Source organism: Corvus brachyrhynchos, unplaced genomic scaffold (genome assembly GCF_000691975.1).
Source record: "Corvus brachyrhynchos isolate BGI_N302 unplaced genomic scaffold, ASM69197v1 scaffold61, whole genome shotgun sequence".
In the NCBI taxonomy this organism is placed as follows: domain Eukaryota; kingdom Metazoa; phylum Chordata; class Aves; order Passeriformes; family Corvidae; genus Corvus; species Corvus brachyrhynchos.
Window position 1 is genome coordinate 3,063,324 of NW_008236478.1, and position 14,631 is coordinate 3,077,954.

General features: G+C 41.2%; 1 protein-coding gene across 3 annotated transcripts in view; it reads left to right on the forward strand.

Moving 5' to 3' along the window:
• The first annotated feature begins 9,934 nt into the window (after positions 1-9,934).
• WDFY4 (WDFY family member 4) overlaps positions 9,935-14,631 on the forward strand; it is a 125,490-nt gene continuing 120,793 nt past the window's right edge. For 2 of the 3 annotated variants that reach the window (XM_017725984.1, XM_017725985.1), the window contains exons 1-2: positions 9,939-10,054; positions 13,971-14,232. In XM_017725984.1, coding sequence (XP_017581473.1) covers positions 13,972-14,232 — 261 coding nt within the window. In that variant the 5' untranslated portion in view covers positions 9,939-10,054; position 13,971. Of the gene's footprint in view, positions 10,055-13,970; positions 14,233-14,631 lie in introns of all 3 variants that reach the window. The other variant, XM_017725986.1, reaches the window with a different exon arrangement.

The window sequence follows — 14,631 nt, forward strand, 5'->3', positions numbered from 1 at the left end:
CCTTTGAAGATGATTAGATTAGTCTGGTTTCGGTGCTACCTCTGTTCCAAGCAGAAGGCTGGACTGAGTAACCTCCAGAGGTTCCTTCTGTCACCATTTTTGTGAGTCTGTCCGAAAGCCTCTTTTCTGCTGCTACATCTTTTGATCTAACAAAATGCTACTTCTCTCTCCAGCCCTTGCATCACTATCACGTTCAGATCATCACAGGTCTGAGGGCTGCTACTGCTGTCAAATCAGGGAAATCACAGCTGAAGTTCTTCGCTTCATCATTGCCTCTTTTAAATGGGTGATTCCTCTCACAGAAATTATCTGTGAAATGTATTCTGATCTTTCTGAACTTAATTTCCTGACTCCAATAGAGAAAAGCATTTGAAGTCTTAATTTAAATCATGAGAGAGTGCTCACAAGCTTCACATTGCTTAACACATTGCTTCACATATGCTTAACTGACCTGCTGGATGAGAATTTATTGGAGTAGTTCACATTGTTTGGATTTTGCATTATGCAAGCAAAGCATCTCAAACTTCAAAATGAAGTTTCTTAACATGACCAAATTCCACTTAACTGTGCTGTTGTGCTCACATCTCTGATTCTAATTGTATTACCTACACAGTTATGCCTCCATTTGTGTCTTAAGATCAGTCTGCTCCAATTACCCAACAAAATTTGCCAGTTTGAGTTTTTATGATATTCCTGAGACAGGTAGGATGTGAAAGCCTGGAGACATTACTGATTTCTCACTTGTTCATCTGTTTCTGTACATCCCCAGACCTTCCCTGCACCTTTGAGAGCAGTGACAGCAATCTATCCTTTAGCAAGGAGCTGCAGGACCTCATGAATCAGCTGCATAGAACGCAGTAACCTGGGCAATTGCTTATCCTATCTGTCACCTATGGGCCTGGAAGAAATGAGGTCCTTGGTTTGGAGAGGAGATACAGAAATGCATTATTTAAAACTTGAAGGCTATCTCTGCAGAATGAATGTTACTTTTTTTTCTTTCAGTGGCAGGAATCAAAGAGCGGTGCATGCATATTTTAGACACCAGGGACTGCAACTGGCATCCTCAGGAACGTATCTCCTCCTGCTGCCTCAGGGAAAAACACTGTCATTTAGGCAGATCTGATTCAAAACGAAACTAGGGTGAAAACTGGAGGCTAGGTGAAAAATGGAGGGCGCTAAAAATTTCAAATGCACTGTTATTTTAACACTGACCCATTTTTCTTCTGTTTCAAATCATTTTAAGGAGAGAAGAAGAAAAGAATGAAATTAAAATAGAGTTGTTAATGACTTCCAGACTTGGATTTTGGAGGCCCAGGTACTACTTGTGGCTCTGCCACTGGCTGTCATTTCAATTCTTAATGTCACTGTTTCTAGCCTGTGAAATGGAGTCTGTAAAACTGGCCTCTCTGATAAGGTTTTCAAGATGTATGGAAGAAAAATCCCTAATGAAATGGGTTTAATATAAGAAATATTACTTATTATACAAAAGTGTGATCTGAAAATACATTCCCATTAATATTTTTGGATCAAAATGTTATGGAAAAATGTGATATTATTTTTGAAAAATGCTTGTCAACTTTTCTATGGGTGAAAACAATTTAGGAGTCATAGTATTTTAAAGCATCATTCATGTTAGAGCAGCATCTTGTTTACAAGGACACCAGTTTCCTGGAAGATGACAAATGTTTCTTCTCTTTGCCTACTCCAATATTCATTTGTGGAGCAGACTTATTTGGACTATCCTAACTGTTTAGTTATGCAGATATCTTCTCAGATATGCCCTGCTGTGGAGGTTGCCCACTCATAGCTGCAGTATAATGACTTTGCATAGAGATACTTAATTTGAAAAGTCAGAAATCTGTAGGACCAAAAAAATCCCATGGTTCTAAATCCTTAGCAAGATTCCTAAGTTTGTGTTCCTGCAGGGAATTTCAGCTTGGAAAAAATAAGGTACTGAAAAGTTCTATATTACTGGATTTACAGAGAGAACTGAACTACTCATTAAAGTTGTATGAATGGGATTTTTGTTTTGTTTAAAAGCAACCAAATAACCCTCTAAAAATCATGAACTCCCCACTAATGTCATTTGTCTCAGTATATTCTTGTTTATGTTATCCTTCATCAAGCTTTACTAATGTTTCTGTTCAAGGTTTAAATGAAAAAATGCCTTTCCAAAACAAAACATCAACTAGTTTAGTTTTGAAAGTATCAAACCCCACTTTTTAACTAAATATCCTCTATGTTTTTTCCTTTTGCCAATGCCGACACAATTTACAAATAATTTGGTTTCCCCCAGAGTTCCATTCTTCATCCACAATCTTTTATCTGCTCTGCTACCTGATGCTACCTTTATAAGCTGTGTGCCTAAAGTGAGAAGGTTGAAGTACACCACTGTTTTCTAAGTGGCTTCTCTGCTGGGTGCACAGCTAAGACCTGTCCATTCCAGAGGCTCGTGGGAGTATGAAAATGTAATCCTGTAAGTGCTCATAGAGCTGAAAGCACATCAACGGGCAAGGAAGTGGTTATATTTTGTGCTGTCACACTCTACTGTCTTGTTTTTTAAGATGGTCTGAGGAAAAGAAAAGGAAGCTGCAACTCTAGGATGAAAATGAACTCTGTACTTGCAGGTATGTGAGATTTTGGCTGCCTGATGGAAGAGCAGCCCTTGCAAGCCCTTCTGTTGTGCTGCCACCTCGTGACGCTCAGGGAGGACGGTGCCAACACAAAGGATGCTCAGAATTAAGACTGCCCATGTTACTGCTGAGAACCACAAAGCAAGTAATGATTTTAGGAACTCAGAGGCTAAAAGGCTGTAAGGTACAGTTTACAGTACATAGATTTAAGATCTATATGGACAAAATAGGCTTGTGGAAATGGGAGAGCTCTGAATAGCTCTGGTGGGAATGCCTGTATTGGGCAAAGGCCAGCTGTCTGAATTTTTCATCTTTATTCTCATCTCATTTGAGGGAAAAAAAAAAAAGAAATAAAAATAGAAAATAAAAGTTTAGTAGAAATGAAAAAGGATAAGACATTAAATAGAAATAAAAATACCACCAGAGCCTGGCCTATCTACACTAAGCATTTAGTCATACACTTGTCATCTGTGCATTTCAGATGTCTTTTAAGACGGATCCCGCCTCTGAGCTGTTCTTCCACTTGTGCCTAATAAAGTACAAGCCAGGTGCCTGATTTTGACTTTTTCTTTTTCTTTTTTTTTTTTCCTTCCCCCTAGTAACTGTTAATGTTCTGAGCACAGGTTCTGGTAGTAGTTTGTTGCTACATAGTTGGATGAAGGGGGAAAACCTTGCAGGTTACATTCCAAATGCATATAGGTCCCAGACTTTGACAAGGTAGGTTTCTGCTTCCTTCAAGTTAGAGGCATCTGTATTGTGACTGATGTACTGAGATACAAAACAATCATTTAATTTTCACCTTATGATTGGTGTCTGGTTTTTAGACAGCTTAACAACTCTTGTCACTGAATAAGCTTTTGTAGACTTCCATGTGAAGCCTGCTGTTCACATTTCCCTGCTTACAGCCAGGCAATTCTTGAAGGCAGTGACAGTTGTAGAGACCCTGTGTCTGAACTGGCATCCTAACGTGCAGCCTTGCAGAAGGAATTTGCTTTGGTTTGTCAGATCTGAGCCACTGCTCTGCAGCCTTGCAGTGGCACAGCAGCAAAAGGGACTCCCATCTGACACGGAGCTGCTGAGGTGCCTGTTGCACTTCCCTCTTGTGGTGAGCTCCTCTGCAAGGTAAGGACTGCACTCTTTACCAGTTCTTCCTTTACTCCATGTGGTAACTGCCTCTGCTGTGAATGTGCAAGCTCTGCTTTCAAGTTCTGCTGAATGCTCTGAGCTCCAAATGATCACACAGCCAATGACTAGGTCCTTGTTGCTCTAATCTGCCACCTTAACAAAGTATTTTCTACTTGTGCAGTGCTTGGGTTTAATTTCAGAACTAAAATTACCTCTGATGAGCAGCAGCAATTTTGTGTATCCTTATTGGTCCAGTTCCTAGAGCAAAAGCAAACACTAGTGTAGAATCTGGCTATAAATTAAGTAGAGATTAAGGAGATTTTTTTCTTATTATTTACCAGCCTAGAACAGTGTTGTTTGAACACTCTAAAAGCAATTGTTTCCTAGGGGAAAAAAAAACAACAACACAGTCCCCAGGGAAGATACTCAGCTTAAAGAACTGGTTTTTTAAATCAGAGCATACCAGATAGCAAACCTAAAAGCAATTGTTTCCTAGGGGAAAAAAAAAAAACAACACAGTCCCCAGGGAAGATATTCAGCTTAAAGAATTGGTTTTTTAAATCAGAGCATACCAGATAGCAAAACCACTATTTTCATATTCACTATTCCTTTTGTCCAGAATTTTGTATGACATGGCAAACCAAATGCTATTGAAGTATTAGTTCTGTATATAAATAATTGAAGAAAAGAGAAGATACATGAGTCTGGTTCACAGAGCTAGAACAATATCTGTAGAAAAAACAGGCTTATCCGTGAATAGGGTGTGACAGCTCATTAAGCCTGGCTTATTAGGCATTTGAAGCTCTCTGAGCAGTTATGACTGTGGAAGAGCAGCCTTCCTGGATACATGCAGGGTCTCTCTGGGAGCACAGCTTATTGGAGAACAAGGTCACAAGAGCTGGAGTTTATCAATAGGCTTGGGAGTTGCAAAAAAACCAACCAACCAATCAAAAAAAAAAAAAAAAAAAAAAAAAGCAGGGGACATATCAGTGCTGGAAAAATGTGTGCTCTCACACTCGTGTTGGAAGGATCTTGTCTAATTTGTTTAGCCGGAACTTCAGGCTCCCTATTTCCTCTAAAATGACGATGAATTGCTGTAGGCTGTGCAAGCTACACAACATCCTTACAGAAAACAAAGCGGGTGTAAAACAGGAACTAGGACCCATTTCTGGAACTTAAGAAAGTGATGCTGTCTGCACAGATTTTGATGGTTCTTCTACATAGAGAATAAGAGTAAATCTTCCAAGAAAACAGCTCTTGGTCAATATGTGTTTTGTAATTACCTCTTGTGCTTTTGTCTGCAGCTGTCTTTGAGTGCTATTTTCTGATAAGCACTATGTGTTAAAGTCCAACTTTGCTTTGTAAATTTTTTTTTTTTAAATCCTGCAGATCTGCTGTATCATGATCTTTTAACTCAACAGCTTTTGAGTTGATATGTAAACAATGAATTCCTGTATATCCTTTAGTGGAGAGTTAATCTGAAGTACAGGAGGGGGCATGTCGTTGCTGTGCCAATTACATTTTTTGCAGCAGCCTTTCAACTTCCTCAATCTCATTAGACGAACATGGGTTCTAGCGTGGAGATCATGTGTTCAGTTAAATTGCCTTAAAATTTTCCTGCACAACGTTTTTCTAGTCAGTGGGTGACGCTTAATCAAAATACCAGCTTCCCAGAGGAGTTTTTCTTAGTTGATACTTTTTTTCTTCCAGGGAAAAAATATTCTATTTATTTGGTTGTTTGAGTCTGACAATTTCAAACAAAAATGTTTTCACTTTTGTTACATACCCATTTTCAAATGAGGCTTCTTTTTTCTTGTGTTTTTAAAAGTTGTTTTTTTTTTTTTTTACTGACTCTGGAATAATTTTGGGATTTATTTACGCACAGAATTTTTGAAAAGTGTAGCTTAAAATTATTCAGTGTACTTCTACAGCTTTATCATCCAGTGAGTCCCCCTGACTAATTTTAACAGAGGCAAAAAAAATGACCAAAGGGTGAAGCTCTCAAGCAGCAGATTTACATGTGCTGCGTAAGGATTTGCAATAAACTACGTCAGGATTGCATAGATTTTGAAAGACTGAAAACCACTGTTGCAGCCCAACATGTAAGATACAGGCTATTGGATTCACTTCTGTTGGTTCCTGTTTAAACAAAAACACTGGAAAAAAATTCATTTTGATTTACAAATTTGTGTTGATGGAGAGAATTTGTTTCCAATGAAACATTCTGAAATAGCAAAATTCAAGTAACAAATTATCCTTACTACATAACATTGCTACTGCTGATGAAAGGTGACTGCTGGATGCCAGGAGGCACAGAGGACCAGCTGCAGAACCCCTGACCTTACTCAGGTGGAAACACTGGGGAAGGAAATGGACCACTTTTCTGAGCCAAGTTAGGAGCTTGACTGCAGGACCAAGGCTGAAAACTGCCCTGTCCTTTTGCACCCCACAGTCATGGTGCCAGAGTAGTGTGGGATGTCTGGGTCTCCCGATCCAGACTGAGAGTGCTCAGGTGCAAGGTATGCTAGCAGGCAGGAGATATTCTCCTCGTGGTACGCTGTGTGTCTTTACCAGCTACCTCTCATGGTTTCATCATCACAAGCTGCATTTAATTTAAAGCTGAAGTGCAGTTACCTGTGCAGGTGCACAAATACATGAGTTACCTGGCAATCTGCACAGTGTGGCCGTGCTTTGGCACACGTCGCTGCCTTTCCCTCAGAGGTGGTGGTGCTGCCCGAGGGCCTGGGCGGGAAGGGCCCTGGCTCAGCTGGGGCTGCCCAACAACACCAACAGCAGCTGGCTTTTCCTTCCCACGGCTTTGACCTCCAGAGAAGACCCAGCCAAGGAGGTGGGGTGGCCTCTGAACACCTGCTGCCCCAGGCCTCCCCTGTGTGTGTGCCTGAGGGAGAGGAGCTGAGCTGCTCAGGCTCACAGTCCTGTGGCTTCTTCGTAGCCCGCTGCTTTTGCTTCTCTGGGAGGATGTGCTGAAGGAGCTGAATGCCTCCTTCATTGCAAATGTCAAGGTTTGCTGAGAAAAATGATGACTGAAAATGATGGTTAAGCAGATGGTTTAAATTTTTGCATCGCCTTTCTCTGCGGTTTCTCTGTCAGCTTCTCTTCTGCCACTGAAAAGAGGGGAGGAAAATGAAACACAGCCGCTTCCCTAGAGAAATGAAAAATTATTCTATGAACATTTTTTAATCAGCTTGCTTTTTATCAAGAAAATATGATGGATTTTAGCAAGAGAGGCAAAGAGTGGGAAAAAGCCTGCAGCTAATTCAAATTTGGACACCAAAATGTTGAAAGGAACACGTGTTTAACTGGCTTTTTTTCGTTAGATTGAAGGATATAAATGTGCAGCACAAAAATTTATTGTCTCAGCAAATTCAGCTGAATTTTATTTTTTATGTCTACAAGGAGACAAACCTGCTGAAGGGAGAAATACAGGCTTTTCAGCAAAGCCCCATCCCATCTGAGTTTGCAGGTGGGCGAAACTATGAGCTCCTTGGGCAAGGGCAACTGCACAGCAGTTAGCCAGAGGACATGTCTGCTCTTGCTGTAGCCAGTCAGCCATTTGGTGAATGTAATGCAACTGGAACATACTGCAAGTTGTGGTTTTGGGGAAACCTGCAGTCACTGACCTGCAGCCTCAGGCTGAAGAAGTACTGTGATTCTTGGCATCCTGAACCACTGAGATACACTGGTGTGGCTGGTATCATAAAGGTAAAGGCACAAATCTATTTTTTTCCACTTGTGTGTGGAGATTGGAGTGGCAAAGAAGAAGGAAGTTTGACAAGAACCGGCATGAGGGACACTTTGATGCTGTGAGACAGGTGGACCTTGTAGTTATAGTTATCTCTAGACCCTTGCCTCAGAGAGCCGTCTGTATGTCTGGCTCAGGCAGGACACCATCTCCACTGGGCCATGCATGATCTACATCACAGTGCTGCCCTATCAGATGGCAGTTTCCAGCTGGTGTTGATAGAGCTGGCTCCTGGGACCAGGAGATTTAGTGCCCTTTCTAGATATCACAGACAAAATGAAGGTTCCTTTGAACTAGGTGCCCTGACACAGATGCAAATGCAAGTATGTGGGAGACATATCTTTTTGTTTGTTTTTTTTTTTTCCTAGACTAGGGGGAAGAGGACAAAGAAGGATTTTTCTTCCTGTTTTTGTAGGTGGAGGCACAGTGCAAAGTGGTTTTTAGTATAAACAACCCAGACTGACAGAGTGTTGTGGCACTCTTTCTTACTATGTTAACTGTATGCTTGTCTTTACCCCTTGAGTTATTTTTACTACAGATAATTTGGTTACATCTGTTTTGCTCCAGTGAAGCAGAAATTAAGTGGGTGGGGGTCTTGAAACTGGACTTTCAGACCCATCAGCAGTTAGTGAAGAATGAAAAAGAGAAATGGTACTTCCTCTGCTGTGACTCTCCTAACAACTGTGTGTCTGCTTGAGTCCTGACATCATCTAGTGAGGAGGTACTACTGTATTGGGAAGATCCCTGGGAAATAAACCTCTGTGATCAAACAGCATGGGGAGGCTGCTGCAAATGACCTTTTGTGCTTTTAAAGTGGCAGTAAAAGGGTGGAAATGGAGCACATTTAGGCTTGGTTCTGAGTTAGGAAGTCAAAAACAGTGATATTCTCTCTGAGTTGGTATTAATATTCTTTTCTTGGTCTCTCTGCTTCTGCCATTCATCTCACCAGTGTGGGATTGGCTAGATTGCAGCTGGAAGCATATCAGCTGATATGTGAATGGCCTCCAGCAGGAAAGTAGTGGATGTGTTGGCACAGAGTTTCACAGGCTGTGTGAGCTTGCTCAGCCTGTGCTGAGAGCTGCCAGAGGCCCCACAGCCACACCAGTGCAGCACTGAGCTGTTAGTGGCTCTGGTACTCACTGAAGTGGCCAAATGCAACACTCACTGGAGCTGCCCTGAATGTGCACAGCTCAGTGTGACTTTGCATGTTCTTGGAAAACACCCTGTAAATTATACTTAGTTTAGCTAATGCTTTCCAATACCTGGTCAGTTTAGAGGCTACTATATGTATAGACTGGAGCAGAGTATTTTCCTTGGGATCTGAGGCATATTTCTGTTTGCAGCAAAGCTAGAGTTTTGTTTAAATCCTGGTATAATGTGTAAAGGGATAAACTAAACCCATGATATTGCTGCTGCCTATAGTTCAGTACAATACAATTCCACTGTAAGAGATGAGAACAGTCCTCTGTGTGCCAGGAACACCACTGCATCAAGAGAGGTCTCCGTGGTGTACAGGCAATTGCTGTCCCATCTTACGACTCATTGGGAGTCTTCAGCCTGGATTAGCTGTGCTTTATCCAGCAACGTTGCAGATGAGTTGGAAGAGAAAGTTCTTCTGGATGCTTTTTCAAGCATTTGAGTAAAGCAGATGTTAACAGAAAACAGATGGCTTTAACCACCTAGGTTAGAGTCCCCTCAGGTTTCAGTCACTGTAAGGCCATGATCCCATTGATTCTCAAGGTCACCATAAAATTGCTGGGGAGAAGCAGTTGGAAACACTTGAATTTCCTGTGTAAAAATGTTTAAACTCCACTTCCCCTTAAAAAAACATTGTAAAGCCTTTCAGATGTGTTAAGGAGAACAAAAAAGCAACTAGACAACTGAGAAGTAATCTTCTCTCAAGCCCATAGCTAATCAAGGTTCATTTATGTTGTCAGTGAGCTTACAGTGCTTGTTTGCCTCTTGATCTGAGCAGCTGCCTTGACCATTTTAGTAGGGAAGTCAGGGACGCAGCATTCCCCTCACCATTCAAATGTGTTTATTTTAAGGGTGGAGCATTTGAGGAAGGACTATGACTGTTGCCTGACTTTGGGCATAGATTGTTGCATGGACAGCATGAGCTTTGTGGTGCTGTATTCCTGTAGTAGTTTTGTAAACCTTAAATTTAAAACCAAAATGAAATAAATCTCACTCCCCTTCCCCCTTGTGAATATGGTACAGAGGGGGAAATACCTGGTTACCCTTGATGCAGGGAGAAGAATGCTATGCCTTCCAGGTTTGTGTGTTAGCTGAGCTGTTCTAAATTGCTTTGGGAGCTTGATGGGTCCTGAGCTGTGGTTCATTTGCTTTTCACTTCTGCTTTCCTCAGGAAGTAAGTGCAGCAGCTAATCAGGTGATTCACAGTGGAAAGTTTAAAGAGCAGAGCGGGAGCTGCTGCATACACCAACATGCATAGGAGGACAGAAGCAGCAACACTCGTTTCTCTGGATATGGTTATTGACTGCAACAGCAGCTGCCAGATCTAGGAGCCCAGGTATGTCAAGAGATTTTCTGTGAAAGCAGAAGGAACAGACTGTTAAATGTTGAGGGAACCTACAGTATTGGTTGCAACTTGTGTGTCATGATAGATTACTTTCAATTAGTGAAGGTTTCAGTCAAAGTTCACCCTAAACTGCAGTATGAAGACAGCTTTCCTTAGGAAGTAGTGGAATCCCTGTTTTTAGCATTTACAATTACGAGCTGTCATAACTGTGCTCATTAAACAGTCATCTTGGCTGCCAAAGAAAGAAAGGGAGTATAAAGGAGTATCACACTGGATTTTTGGGATGATCTGAGCTGTGTGTTTCTGATAGTCCACAGAATCCTGGTATTTAATAGTCAAGAAAAGTATATTAGGATAAAAAATACTTAAAGCAGATAGTCCTAGAACTAGGGGTCTGACATTTAGTCTCGTAAATCTCTTGTTATCAGAACAGTTGGATTAAATAAGGAGGCAAATTGTAGTCTTTATTTTATGTTCATGTACTTTTGGAGATTAAAGATTTCCATGTACACCCAACTAACATTTTTTAAAGATACTTACTGTAAAAAGGGAACCAATTTTGGCCTGAATTTTGGTATGAAACTTGATTCTCTTTTGGTCTTGGTGCAAATTGGGATTTTTTAACTGAATGGGATCCTTCTATGAACTGCTCAGGGGGGTAATCACAGATAAATAGAATTAAAATGTCATTAAAAATCATGTTTGTTCAATTAGTAATCTGTTAGTAACAGTATTGTGCTGGTCCTTATGGTTAGGCCTTTCTTCCCCTCTGTCTTTTCAGTCTGGAAAGATGTAGCCACATTGCAGTGTGATTTCACACAAGCTTTATTCAGAAAAAAGGGAAAATACATGATTAAGTTCCATTTTCTCTCTGTAGCCTGACACTACTTTCTGAATGATAGTATCAAAATTATTTGATAAATTTTCACTCTTAAGTCTTTTAAAATATTTATTATTTAGTGTTTACTTTTTGTATCATTGTGATACTTATCAAAAAGTATCTTATCAAATTTAACCAAGAATCAAACAAAAAACTTATCAAAACTGAAATAAGGTTACACTAAGGATCAGAACAAATGGTGAAATGTAGAAGAGAGACAACATATAAGACCTTTTCGAAATATCTAAGTTATCCTTCAGCATTCAAATATCTTTGGTGTTAACTCCGCGATTTTGTGGTTGGTCTAGAAGAATAATTGTCCTCCAAGATGAATAGAAAATTGAAAGGATTTAAAAGCCCTAATCAAATTGTAGATGCAAAAAAAGGCTGCTAGAAGTAATATTTAAAGCATATAGTGCAAGTGGAGTGAACAGACTAATATTGGAGGACTGATCTTTAGTCTAACATGCCTTTTGTAGTCTAGATAGTTGGAAAAAATAACGAGGAATATCATAATCCTCATTTTGCTTTCATGTATTTCTTGAGATTGAGTTCCATGTACACTTTAAATGTCTTACATAGCCTCTTACAATCTGATCTTCACTAATGAAGTTGTTTGTGAATATCTGGTTGTAAGAGTTTCTGTGGAGATGAGAGCTCTTTCATTACATGGATTCATAGAGTGAACACTTTTTGAGAGGCTATCCCTGCTTGCTTTAGCTGTGCCACCAACAAGAAAGGCCTTCTCAGTCAAGTATAAATAGAAAGAGAGAAAATTGGTTAACACATTTGCCGGCCCATGCAGTGCAGCTGAGGGAGTTGACCTTCTTCTGAGGCCAGTGTAACCATTTCATTTCACCTCACCATGATTTAGTGTCACCATTTGTAGAATGCTTCTGTAAAGAACCTTGGGGTTCTCTGTGCAGAAGACCAACATGAACGTAGGCACTGGAGTGAGTTACTTCTTATCATTGATTTAGGCTTAGCAGAGTAGCTTCCAAGGTCAGATCTCCTTGAGGAAGAGAATGGCTTTGCTATTTGGGATGCAAGTTGAGCCTCACTGAAAATGTAACTGAACTATGCTCACCAAAGTCCCTAGAACAGCACCCAGGTTTTCTCAACCAACACACTTACAGCTTCAGGATGACTCAAGTGGGTCAAAATCCCACACCAGAGTTAAGTATAACATATGACAAATGTAACTCCCACACAGTCATGAGGAACAGAGTCTTCCTGTTTACTCTGTGCAGTCACCACACTTTTTCTGCTCATAGCGCTTATTGTCTTAGTAGGGATAATTAAGGAAAACAATAGCAGCAAAACACAAAATGTTGTTGAGATAGGAAATTCTAGACTGACTGTTCCTTGGGGACTGATCAAAATTACATAGGCCTCCATCTCCTAGCAAAGGACAGAGTCTGGGCTGTGGTAAAATAAGTTAGCCTGTGGTGTAGTGTGAAGAACCAGCGTTTCCATCTAAGCACAGGTGTCTTCTGGGACCACCATCTTGCTGCAGGTGGTGTGGTGTACAGTGACAAGATAAATGCCATTCCCTTCATCTCTGTGGTACAGAGCTTCTGCGGGAGCATGGAAGTGAAACTGGTTCATCTGGCATGGAGTGGGCAGAATGCAAGCAGTAAGCTAGCTGTGTAACTGATGGATGACGAAGGAAGAGAATCCCAAATGCAGTTTTAGTGTTGGCTCATAATTCTAAACCAGGCTCATAATACTGTCTTTATTTGTATGTATGTATGTATTGGTAGTGCAGATCTGACTCTGTTTTTTAGTTAGTTTGCTTTTCTGACATTTTTATTGAAATGGTGGAATGGCAATCAAAAAGATACTGTTAAGAAAGAATCTATTTCCTAGAAAAGAAGGTAAATTGGTGTTTTTCTTTGAGGGTAGTGATTTGTTAAAGACTCTTCTGGGCTCTTAAAAAATGATATATTTGTTAAGTAAAGTGAGCTACATTCATCTTGGTGACAACTCCCATCTGCCCAGCCACACTGCCATAATTTGTCCTGTCGTAGACTCCGGAGTAGTCAGACAATGACCTAGACTCCAATAAGCATATGGATGCCTTTGATGGAAACTGGAGAAGCCTGATCTCTGTTGGTGTAGGTGTTTTCATGATGTAGGCTTGGCATAGCAGGGTGAGCTCACAGAAGGCTGTGGCAAAGAAGTGGGGCTAAGTGACCCCACAGAACACTATGGAGGAAAACAGGGCTGTAAAGTAGATGAGAGGACTTGGGGTTGAGATTAGGGTACCAGAAGGATTCCTTGATGTGTACTGTAAGATGGACCCATTTTAAATTTGAAGGAAATGAGACTGCCAGAAGCACCATGCTCCTTCATTGAGGCATATCCACTTCAGTTTACAGGATCAGCAAAACAAGCAACGTTGTTGTGAAAATACCTATTGTCCAGAGCTGTACCTCTGGCACAAAGAAGAACTGAATGTTGCTGCCTCTTTGGGCCAGCACAGCCCTGTGGGGAATCCTTGGCTTTTCTACACAGCTACTATTCCAGACAGGGCTTCAGCCCCATGCCAGGTGGGGAATGTATCAGTGATGTGCAGCTAGGTTTAGCATCCATACTCAGTGAAATGTGTAACTTGGCTCTTGGCTAGTGCTCTTCTGTTGCAGATCTGCTGATGGTAATAGTTACAACTTGTTTTATAGTTGGATGACTGAACTGCAAGAGAGAGGATCTGGCTCAGTGGCAAAACTGGGGCTGGAATCCAGATTTGCTGTGTGGTTTACTGGCTTGTTCTGCCAAAGCCCAGATGAGCTGTGTAGCACATGCACATGTCTCATGGAAGAGAGCTTTTTCATGCAATTGCAGAGTGGTATTGTTCTTGTCCAGGAACAGGGTGCTTTGCCATGAAAAGTGGAAAAGAGTCAATGACTGAGAGCATTTCCGTATTTCTAAACTCTGACAGTTAAAACTGTCAGTGTCTCATTTCTTGGGAGAGTTGACTGGTAAGAGCTGTAAATAACACAGTATATTTATCTGGTCTCATCTCAGCATGGACAAAGCAGCTGAACTTGTGTGGCAGCTGGAGGATTCATCTGACAAAGCAGGACAGCAACAGCAGAGCCCTGATGATGGAGTCACAGCAGAAGTGCTGGAGCAGCCTGTACACAGCAAGGACGAGCTACCCCAGAGCCATACCCTCCAGTGGGAGACTCTAGGAAAACAGTTTGTAGAATATGAGCAAGTGGCTCCATTTCTCATCCCAGAGGATCAACAAAGAAGGCTGCTGGAATTTCTTCCCCTCTTCTTAAAGGTTTGTTCTCTTTGTTGCCTTTGGTGCAGATGCTAATTTGAGTTTCTCTTCCCCTATCCATTCTGTGGTCACCCAAACAGCCAGTGTAGTTAATTAAAGCAGGATCCTTTTAGGTGATAAGTTCTTTTACTCCATTGGGAGCCTGGAGAAGAAGTTGCTTGTCCTCCTTTCATCTACCTAACCTGCTAGGTCAACATGAAAAAAGTACAGGGGGGAGCACCTCTTCACTTTCCTGAGTGGCTAAATTCTATCCTTGAAATCAAGGAGTGAGACAGCCATCTTGCAAAGTGAGTACCCTGTGAAGAGGTCTGCCTCATCTATGTTATTACTTAGTGGGGGCTGAGAACTTTCCTTCCCTGTTTCAGTCTGGGAAAATGTGGTTGTGGCATGCAGCCAGTT